Source organism: Trichoplusia ni, chromosome 1 (assembly GCF_003590095.1).
Source record: "Trichoplusia ni isolate ovarian cell line Hi5 chromosome 1, tn1, whole genome shotgun sequence".
Lineage (NCBI taxonomy): Eukaryota > Metazoa > Arthropoda > Insecta > Lepidoptera > Noctuidae > Trichoplusia > Trichoplusia ni.
Genome location: NC_039478.1, coordinates 9,780,332 through 9,792,130, shown reverse-complemented (window position 1 = coordinate 9,792,130; position 11,799 = coordinate 9,780,332). Strand labels below are relative to the sequence as shown.

General features: G+C 35.6%; 1 protein-coding gene across 1 annotated transcript; it reads right to left on the bottom strand.

Annotated features, from left to right (window-relative positions):
* Nucleotides 1–2,356: 2,356 nt before the first annotated feature.
* Nucleotides 2,357–4,473, bottom strand: LOC113493973 (adenosine deaminase 2-like). The gene has a single exon (XM_026872039.1). The coding sequence runs from the start codon at nucleotides 4,127–4,129 to the stop codon at nucleotides 2,600–2,602; it is 1,530 nt and encodes a 509-aa protein (XP_026727840.1). The 5' UTR covers nucleotides 4,130–4,473; the 3' UTR covers nucleotides 2,357–2,599.
* Between the last annotated feature and the right edge of the window lie 7,326 nt (nucleotides 4,474–11,799).

The window sequence follows — 11,799 nt, the reverse complement described above, 5'->3', positions numbered from 1 at the left end:
ACTTTTTCAGCTTTTGAGTTTGAGCACTCGTTTATTCTTCTCCACTTTCACCCTCCGCAAGTTTAACACGACTCAACCGATTTTTACTAAACATACCTATATCTAAAGCAATCACATATAATTCACCTTTAATATAAAACAAAATTAATTGAATGCGTTCAATCCGTTTGGCAGATATGATGCCACAGACAGACATGTCAAACTTATTACATCCCTCTTTTTGCGTCTGGAGTTAACACAAAAATATAAGATTGGGTCTCAGAAAACGTTTAATATTCCTCTTATTTTATATACAAAATACGCTTCATGCCAATGACTGGCGAGAAGTGGCCAAGGATCGGGTAAAGTGGCACTCTCTCGTATCAGAGGCCAAGAAACAATTTGGCCAACAGAGTAAGTAAGCATATATAAAATACTCACTACTCATTACTTCATTGTTTTCATAATGTAGTTACAGGTGGTAATTCGTGGTGGTAATAGTCTTGCTAAAGCTCGAGAACAGCTGAAGCGATTTGGCTTATTTTATTCTTGAAATATACGAGACAGTTCAGGGAAGGTTTAAAGGTTTTTTTACTGCATTGTTACCATCGACTGTTAGGTGGTGTTAGGCGAACACATAAACTTGTTTTCATTAGATAAAGCCATACTCAAATTGCTGGGTAAGTTAGAAATTTTTAGATCATAGCAGAACTACGGAGCTTGCGTTAGTTATAATTGCTAAACCTTATTGTTGTTGACATCTTTACAACAACCCAAAAAAACGCGGGCAACAATATATAACAAAATAGATATCTAATGTTTTTGTATCGAGGTCCCAAATAACTGACCTTTCAAAATATGCAAATAATATGATTTGTGTGCTGTTTGTCAAGTAAGTAATTACAAAAAGTGTCTACCTATCTAAAAAACTGGTTTGGTATAACAGGTTCCTTGACTATATTTTTAGGCTCAAAGGCTAAAAATATCTGTTTAGTGCGAGTGGTTTCGTACAATTAGAATAGGGAAAAACAAATCAGTTTTGTAGCAAATAAAGTTGCGTTCCATCTGCCCATCGATCACTAGGCTTTATCTCATTTATCTTGATAGCTAAACGGTTGATTTTTATACTGGTGATGTATTTTAGTTATTGCCAATATATACAAAATGGAGGTCAAACAACTCTTTCGTTACTAGTTTTATTAAAAAAAATGGCATTTTCTTTGTTATTTTTGTACGGAAGCTATAAGTCTTGAGTTCAACCGGTATAATACAATTTATTCATCGACATTGATAAACATTCGTTTTGGAAAATGCCAGTCTTCTGTTATTCAAAACTTGTGAGGCAGTCACACGTGCTAAATAATTCAATAAATCGAGTTAAGATGCGTATGAATTGTCTTTTCGAGTACTTTAGATTTAGAGCAAAAAATAATAATCGAGGACTAAAGCGACCGGGAGCAAGATAAGTCGACATAGTAAAAGCCTCGGGTCGAGTCTGGATGAGGCTGGCACAGGACTGTGGAAATTGGCACAAGAAAGGGGAGGCCTATGCCCAGCAGTGGAAGAACAAAGGCTGTGGATGATGATGATGATGAAAGCTTGTTTTAAAATATATATACTTTGGTATAAATAAATAAAAGATAAAGAGGTAAAAAATTGTAAACATCTACTGATATTGTCGCAAGGGGAATCGAACCTTAAACAGTCCAACCGTTAACATTTTACTTCCTAAGTATAATAAAATGTTATTGAGAAAGAAAAACAAGATTGACATAAAAAGATATCATTTGTAGTAGAAAGTGGTATAAGTGCTTGTTATGCATTGATAAGAGCCGAGACCTTACGGAGGTCAAATACTCAGATAAACTTGGTCTCATGAGAATATGATAAAGATTTTACAATCATCTTCCTACGACTGGTGTTCTTTTTAAACGTGGTATCAGATCCCCTGGGGGTCTAACGCCTGTATGAAGGATTGCAACGCATTGCCATACACCGACACAAAAACGCGGATGACGTAGCACGGCGGTTCAGGTTTAGTCAGTAAGACTCTGACACTACCCATTTCCTCCCCCGAGGGAGTGGGTGTCCATGAGGATATCCCCGTCTTAACCAAAAAACAAAAAATGATAATAAAAGTGTTCAATGTAAAGTCAGTTAGATACATATAATACATACACTCGTTATTAATTCTAAGTTTATTAACTCGCAAATAAAGTATGTCAAAATTAATCTGATACATTTCTTTTTTTAGATGATTGACCTCTATTAAACAGTATAAAAGTTATTATAAAAAAGATAAACTAGCATTGATAATCAGGTTATTTATTATTATCTAAAGTTTTTTTTACATCATTATTTACATTTCTTATCTAGAAAAAAACTTACATTTAAACAATAAATACAAAGACGTCTATTCATTCTCACAACGATTTTAGGAACATAGATTTTTCGTTTTATAATCACATTATTTTTGTCACTTACATAGAGTCATCAAAATGAACAATATCAGCAAAAACAAACAGACCAACACGACTCACAAAATATCAACAAACCATTCAAACAACTGCAAGTGAAAAACAACCTAAATTACACTCTTTAGAGTCCAAAATCATACACGCTATGACACTTCTAAATCTCTATAAGATTCATTAGATATAACATCTTTAATGAACCTATCCCAACGATCATAAAACACAGCAAACAGTCTTGATTTTCTATCCTCCTCTAACGCACTGTACACTATGGAATTAATTGCTAGCTGTTTCAACATCCTCAAATCAGCTCTCTTGCTTGCAACTCCCATAAAAGCTACGAAGAAATCATGGGAGAGAGGTTCAGCACTCCAGGCTCCCGGATCGTCACTAGACAAAACTACAGGCAGACCTAAAGCTAGATACGTAGCTAAAGGATGGTTCCGCACATCATGCACTAAAGATAACACTACATTTGATATCACATTCACTTCCAAAGCTATGTCCTTCTTTATCAACGCTGACATCAGACTTGGATGCTTTGTTAACGCATATCCATGACCGATTCTCTTTGACCCCAGAAGAATTGCATCAACAAGGTTCTCGTCTGTAGACGTCCCGAGCCAAGCAGTTTCTCCAGCATGTAGGTATAGGTTTATTTCTTCTTTGGCTTCTGATAAAATTGGTATGAAGTCTGATAATGGTCGGCCTAAATCTTCTTGACCGACTAGATCAAAGCCAGCTATTAGATCAGGCATTTCCGCTTTCAACTGTCTTGTTACATTAATAGCTTCTAGTACATGGTTGATACTCTGAGCTCTATCTCTTGTCAGAATTAGTTTGATGCCAATAAAATCTGGATGCTCTTCTATAAATTTGTCAGTCCCGTTCTTATAAAGCTCTACCAAGTATCTCTTACCGTGTTTAGTGCCATCCAATTCGTATAAATCAGGCAATCCTGAGCGCACTTCTATATACATAACATTGTCATTATAAAACTGTTTTAAAGTCTCATACCAATATTTTTCTCTCACTGGCCGATAAGTTATTAACGATTTGATCGCGTAATACACTTTATTGAATCTCTTCCAAACTGTGTTGATGTCGACGTAATCGTAGTCCTCGTTTTCTCTGTACAGTGTGAAATAATCTCTTAAATGAGCGTCAAAGGCGTTCGGATCACTGGAATTATTCCTGAGTTCACTAACAAGAGCCCACTTATTCGCGCAAGGTCGCGCTGGGGTCGCCTTAGAGAACTGTAGTTTTATACTATCATGTGTGTAGCACGCGTACAAATATTCCTCGTACGTCAATTTGACCAGGATATCCGGATGTAGCATCAGTGAGCTGTGTACATGTAGGACCGCTCCTTTCGGCATGCTCCTTATGATTTGGTACACTCTAGATTTCTCAATATCCTTCTTGTACGAAAAATAATGTTTGGAGAAATTGAAATGTTGCGGATTGAAATACGAGGCGTTCAGTTCGTTGGTCTTCAATTTCATGAGTATTTCGTTAGCGCGAGTTTCTTCATCGTTCAGCTTTTGTTTTCCGCCGACGGATGTTAGTGTTTCTTCGGCTAATAAAGCTCTTCTTTCTTGGTTGTAGTTGTCTGGGATTGTTCGAGCGGTGATTGTTACGAGTAACGCGAGCGTGGTGTACGCGAGTGTTAGCATGTCTGGTGTGTGTCGGGTAGCGTTCGCGACTCGGCTGCGGCTACGGAACTGTGCGATCGTATATATATGTCGTAAAACGATTGGTCTTGACTCCGTAATTATGAGCGTTTGATTTCGCGGTAAATACTTGATACCGTTTTTTTGTTACTTGAACGGTATGATGGTCGGCTGCGATTTTCAATGATTATGTTTAGGTGTTGCGGGTTTTCCCAATATTGTTTATGTGCAGTGGCCATACATTTGCTCAAACTGTCTATTAGTTTTTATTGTCATTTTGACTCATAATTTAACTTTAAGAAATAATAGTATGCACAAGACATTTCTTTGGTGTTCTAAAACGTTTCCAATAAAAATAAAAAATACTTTTAACCTAACCTAACCCTGAATGTGAGTTTTTAATAACTCGGTGTTAAAAAGACTGATGAAAAGAGAAATGGACGCGTTAAACTTATTTGTTTGACAATGATCTTCAGATACTGCATAATTAATAATCATGTTATAATCTACCTGCCCGTGGCTTTGTCAGTTTTCTTTTTAAGTTATAATAATAACTAGAAACCAAAACAAAATTAAAAAAAAAAAAATGCGGACAACATCACATACATTGTTCTGAACCCAAAGTAAGTTGCTGCAGCACTTGTGTTATGGAATTCAGATACAACGAAGGTACCACAAACACCCAGACCCGAGACAATGTAGAAATGTGAATTTTTACATTGACCCGACCGGGGATCGAACCCGGGACCTCAGAGCTAGCGACACCTTGAAACCGGTGCGTACGCCACTCGACCACGGAGGTCATTAATTTCAATGTAAAATTGAAATTAATTTTAAATCAGCTAACTTACTCTTCCACGCTACATACTACTCCTGAATAAAATAAAATAAGCCTAAAAAAAACATCTTTTTATCCATTTTATTTATTTCAACTCCGTCAGTTCGCTCCTCCTTTAAGGTAATTAGATAAAAGTATCTTTTGTGTAATCCAAAGTGCCCCTACACCTTCCATCGAAATTGGTCCAGACTTTTAGGAGCGAAAAGACGAGACAAGAAACTTACACACATCCACACACTTACATTCTTTCGCCTTTATAATATTAAGTATGATTATTCATAATTAAATCTCCTATGTCAGGTGCACTTGACCTTATGCGATAAGCTAGATATACACATTTATTATATGAGTATCTAATTTACTAAATACTTAATATTATTCTAGGAAAATTATAATTTTTGCTTTAGGTTATTGCTTTAGTAAGCTTTAGCAAGTGACGTCACAAGAGAGATTTCAACTTACTCAGTCAATTTTATTTTTTATTTACATTATAAACTATAAAACACGTTTCCAATATCTGATATAGTAAAGTAAATTTCCATGAAACAAAGGATACATTCCTAAATAAAATATTAGCAAAAAAAACATTCCTTAGTGTAAGCAAAAAAAACAGAACTTGAATCTACCAAAAGAACTCAGAAATAACTAAGTTGAGAAACTTTACAAATACTTAATGCGTTTCGTAAAAACGACAAAAAATCTCAACAAAACAACACTTTTTTGATAATGTTGTAAATAAAGTCACACCGTTTATGCAAAATCGTTTGAGTAATACCAGCCTTGAGTTTCACGAGCTCTCAAAGTGAGATTATGCAGGTGAGGGAAAGAGATGCCACTATACAGGATGTATCGCTGTCTTGCTTCTACAATTTAGCAGGAGATAGTTGTAGGTCTTTAGACTCGCACTCATGTTAAACATGTCAGAGTATGTGAGTGTGTTTATTACCCCTCTTCGCCCAAACGGCTGGAGCGTTTCGATGAAATTTGCAATGGAGGTAGCTCACACTATTTGTGAAAACATAGGCTTTTAACCGACTTCGTTAAAGCAGGATTACATTTTTGCAGCTTTATTTTATACTATAAGATATAAATTTATTTTTACCAAACACCTAAATTTGTTTATCAATAGGTATTCACTATAAAGATAAACATTGCCCTTTGCTTGGAATCTAAACTAATCAACTAACAAGTTTTAACAAAATCTGTTCAGCGGTTAATCGTTAAAGGGTAACAGACGTTCGATCTGACCTTGAGATAAAACTATTTATAAACATAAGTCATCAGATAGAGTTATTACGATTATTAGGGTTCCGTAAATTTGTCGCAAATAGGGAAAAACGAATTAATCTGCCGTCACACGGTATGCTAAAAATCGCTTGTATTATAAATAATAAATAAATGCGGACAACATCACATACATTGTTCTGAACCCAAAGTAAGTTGCTAAAGCACTTGTGTAATGGAATCCAGATACAACGAAGGTACCACAAACACCTAGACCCGAGACAATGTAGAAAATGTGAATTTTTACATTGGCTCGACCGGGGATCGAACCCGGGACCTCAGAGCTAGCGGCACCTTGAAACCGGTGCGTACGCCACTCGACCACGGAGGTCGTTACTATGTACAAAAATGACACCCGAGTTAATTCTGTCCGCAAAAGAAGGAGTTATAATTTTTTACAAAAAAAATGTATGGAGCTAGTCTGAAAAATCGCATTATCTCCTAAACGGCATATTTAACCGTAATATCCTTTTAGGTGGTCATAAGCGATATCCGGCACAAAAACAAGCACTTGCAATTTAAAATCCCTAGGTCCATGGAAGCCGCTTTTCAGCCCACCGTGCGTCACCAGGGAGGGCCCCAATTCCTCTATTTACAATAACCGATAAGTGAGTGGATATCGGATTAAATTGACACATTTATTTTAAGCATTTTTTCAGAACAATAATTAGAAGTCCAGTACGGGGCGGAATACTCACGGTAAGTAAAATGAATTTTTAATAATATTATATTGGCAAAATGTTTAAGAGAATAGGAGTAATTTCAAATTTAATCCAATTGTCTTTCATTCATCGGCCATTGTAAATAACAGAATTGGGACCCTGGTTGAAGTTGTTGCATAATAAATCGTCATAGCATCACACAATTCAATGATGTTAAGGTTCTACGCATGGGTTTGTATGCATGAGGTACAGGTTCGATCCTGACGCAGGCTATTGGCAAAGTGACTTATTTTGACCTTTAACCGATTTCTCATAAGTTAAATAGAATTGTTTTTGTTTTTAATCTTCTTAGAAAATTTATTATGAATAATATTATGATGTTGTCTATAAAGATAAACAATTTCTATGAAATATTATGTTTAGATCATGTTTAAAGGAAACGCTTATGTTGTATCTAATAACATTATTTAGTATTTTGAATATAAATGTTTGTTTTAATTATGTTTGTTTTCACTGGTCAGTAAGAATTTATGTGGACAACGCCATCTATTGAGACCTGAGTAAACTATATACATTATAACCTGCTTGTATTTTGTGAGGTCACTCAAGTTCCATTGTGAAACACTCGTGGCGTGTCGAGTGGCCGCAAGAGGGTCAGTTGGCAACACAGTGGCGCCATCTAGTACAACGAAGCGTAGAAGAAAATGTTACATTGGAATTATTTTTAGTATCATTCTTTAAACTGAGTTTATCGTACATTTTTTTAATCAATTGTTTTGCTAGTGAATTTTTAAGTCCTTCGAAATGCCCAGACGGTAATAGCAAAAATACGAAAGAAATCCATATTCGTTATTTTCTCTAGAATCAGGAATTGCTTCTTCTTCTATCAGTACCTCTCCAACTAGTGAAGGTTAACGATCAGCTAGTAGTCTTCCTTATCAGTGGGAGTCGGCAGTGCTCAGCGGAACAGATCTGCTACGCTAGCTATCCCGGTCCACTCCCTGATGAGTTTCTAGGGCTTGCCCATGTTGACAAAACATTTCCCAAGAAAGATTTTGCAGCCTTTTAAGGTATGTATGGTTTAAGGCACATGGGAATGGTGACCTTCTGAGTCCTGAAGACCTGAAGTGCATTCGTCTGTAAGTTAGAAACACATTAGAAAAAAAATCGAAAAAGAGTGATGACTTATAATGTAGTTATATCGCCTAACATCATCTGCTGATGAATATTTGCATGGGAGGAAAAGAGATGAGAAATTCATTTATTGAAAAAGATGAATGACTTCTTGTAGAAATTTGTTCAGTTCTATCAGAAGAGATTGAGAGATCGATATCCTCCTCTTTGGGTGCTGCAATTTTACATTTCAAAAACATTCCTATAGTTGAAGATTCCTCTTTCCATTTAACTCTAGGTGCTTCAATCCTGGACCCTTTCACATCAATTCCTTAAATGAGATTGACTATGTTTCGCTTGCAAGTTTATATCTAATCTTTCTTCTAATATATAAAATTCCCGTGTCACGATGTTAGTTACCGTACTCCTCCGAAACGGTTCGACCGATTTTTATGAAATCTTGTATACATATTGGGTAGGTCTGAGAATAGAACAACATCTACAAGTGATAAGGGTATACAGAGAATATTTTTTTGCCGGACACGTTCATAGCACGGTCATGGTATGGAACGGTGTAGTGGGCAATCGCCTTTAGGTATAAGTAGGTAATTGCATATAACACACCTTTGACCTGCAATTATTTACATGATATAGTAATAAGAAATAGATGATTAGATTCTTATGTAAACAACAATTTATACAAATTAGTTTGTTTATAATGCGTTAATGTTTTATACGGTAATGCCCATGACATGACTGATTCACACATAGGTAGATAGGTGGTTAATTAAAGACTACGACTATTAATACGACCTCAAACAAAGGGTATTCGCAAAAAACAATTGAAGCGATTTTTTCATAAATTATGGAGAAAATATAAAACTAGGTAATTTTTTTTTCATAAGTACCTAGGTCTACTGTAATCTGAATTTCAGCGTTAAAATACTTTGTGCTTTGTAAAATACATTTAGCCTAATGCACAAACATAAGGCTAAATTTTCAAAACCGCGTAACTCATCATTTATATTAGCGTTCCAAAATTGCCTGAAAAAAGTCTCTGTGTATTAAAACCATTTGATTTAGGTTCAAGCGAACACTAAAGGTACCAAGTAAATTAAAAATATCGCGTCAATAGATTAGCCATATAAGTATGAGAGACTACTAAGCTCTACGTTTTCACAAATCACTACTAATATTATAAATGCGAAAGTAACTCTGTCCGTCTGTCTGTCTGTCTGCCTGTTACGCTTTAACGTCTAACCACTGAACTGACTTTAATGAAATTTGGTAAAGAGATAGAGTTGACCTTGAGAAAGAACACAGGATAGTTTTTATCCCGGACTTTTGAAGAGTTCTATTGGAAACGCTATATAACCGACTTCGACGCGGGCGAAGCCGCGGGCGAAAAGCTAATTAGTTTATATTTTTGATACCAATTTTATACGTCATAAGAGTATTTTGCAGATATCATCCAACCGTAGGTAAAACATTTTAGTAACTCTACTAAATACTAGATGTCACTACTTTATCATGCAAGGGTCAAGTTCAAGACTTTATGTTCAAGACGTGACAAATTGCGCCATCTATGAGCGAATAGCAAGAACTAAATTCAAACCAAGGGGATGAATGGGTGAAAAACACGCTTCATTCAGACGTAAAAGAATTGAAATGTGTCCAGGAAAGAAATTAAAAAAATATATATGAATGCACTACTTACATATACATCGTTTTTAACTAGATTCCGCTAACCACCGGTCCATTTAAAAACGATATGGTTTAAAACGGAACGATGGCCTATCTGACTTTTTCAGCTTATTTGAATCATAGACCATTCTATTCTATAGTATATAATACTGGGTGTCAGAATAACAGTCCAAAGGGCTCCTAGAACAATCAAACATGTTTTTTCGTTTACACAGTTGCTTAGACTTACTGTGTTTTTTTGACTTTTTTTGACTTTTGTTTGTTTGTTTTATAAAACCTCGAATAATAAATTGTGTGTAGTGTAGTTACTTTTGCGGTGTTGAGCCAATAACTATACATTTTGTTAGCCAAGGACCTTAAATGATTCTAGTAAATACGTTACATTCAAGACCAAAGTTGAACATCATATTAGCCTATACCTAAAAATATCATATTTGACCATAATTCCTCTTACATTTTCTTAGCACAACCCACCCATTCATACAATAACATACAAAACTTATCAAATACAAAAATCTGAGATTTCGCCGCCGGTCCCAAAAGGTGCGTCACGACGCAATAATTCTTCAACCAATTATAATCCTTATGCGCTTGTGATAAGAGCTGTATCTAGGTCTTCGGGGTCAAGTCGTGAGGGTGACATGACATTACGTGAAGATGCGTTTTGACTTTAAACTCTGCTTACGACAAAAGTCACGATAAAAAGATTGGTGAGGATATTTTTAAAAAGGTACCTACTGTTAGTATAGTAATTGTTTGAAAATTAATATCTGACGTTTAAGAATAAGAATAATTTACCTATCTATTGTATGAGAAAAAATAATATATAGGTTTCTACCTATGTTACAATTTACATAACATTAATCGAGAGTGGTCCCTAAACCAAGTTGAAGTTGGCGTCTTTGATGCCAGAGTGATAGAAGTTTTTGAAAAAAAATTTTAGTTCGTAAAGCAAGATAGGTATATATCAAAACCAATAAAGTGAAATTTAAAGAGGCAGAACTTATAAAACAGATGGAAATAAACAAAAGCACAAATTTTATGGATGACAGAAGAAATATTGTTCTCTTTAGAATTTAGATGCATCATACATACATCAAAATCACGTTCATATTTTATTTCATCTTCATTAACTCCTGATCCCATCCCTATTCCAAATAGAAATCTAGCTTAAGTTACTTTTAAACGATTCCTAACTTTCACCCAATGGAGTCGTTAATGTTAAAAAACGGGATGTAGATCTAGACATATATACCTACCGTATGGTTAATCTAAGCAAGTTCATACCTCCCTACATCAAATTGAACAAAAATAAATTCAAACAATCAACAGGATCACCCAATATTAAAGACAAGTTGACAACCTCCTGACATTCAGAATTGCCGTCACAGGATGCATTATTCAATTCATACAATTTCGGTGCTACAGGCACTTATATGAAATTGTATGGCCGGGGCAAGCAAATATTTTCAAAACAGGGGTCCGGCTGCTATTGTCAAATTGACCAAATGATTGCCGGGGGAATGAAATGGGACCCTACCAAGAACCCTTAAAGTAAGACAGTTGTAATTGTGGGAGTGAGACCTCGCTCTGGGCAGTATATAGCTCTGTCCTTCTTCCTCACCTCGTAGACGTTCCCCTGCATCATGGTAGGGTATCGTATTGTCGGATTAAAGTATTTTAGGGGAAATGTTATGGTCACCATTCACGGACGGATTTTGTGAGTGAATTCGTTTTGTCTTGGTTTCGGTGGGAAGTTTGCTATGATACTATTTTCAACGCCAATTAATTTTAACATGACTTTCATTCCTTTTTTTACTACGAGTTTAACTTCGATTATAATTTTGGATAATATATCTGTTGCTCATTCTTCTGTCTCTCGATCTTGGATAGTCAAATAGTTCATAATGCTGGCAAACTTTGCTTCTTTGCTATAGATTCGTTGAGGCTTATACTGATAAGGGAGAATTCTGCTTACGTCATTTAAGGAATCCCATCGATCCCTAAGAAACATGGATTATTTTTTTCTTGCCGATGTGATCAAAATCGCAAGACACCGGTGTCAAATCCGA

Excerpts from the sequence above, each read along its gene's own strand:
- LOC113493973 (XM_026872039.1), bottom strand. The coding sequence starts at position 4,129 with ATGCTAACACTCGCGTACACCACGCTCGCGTTACTCGTAACAATCACC.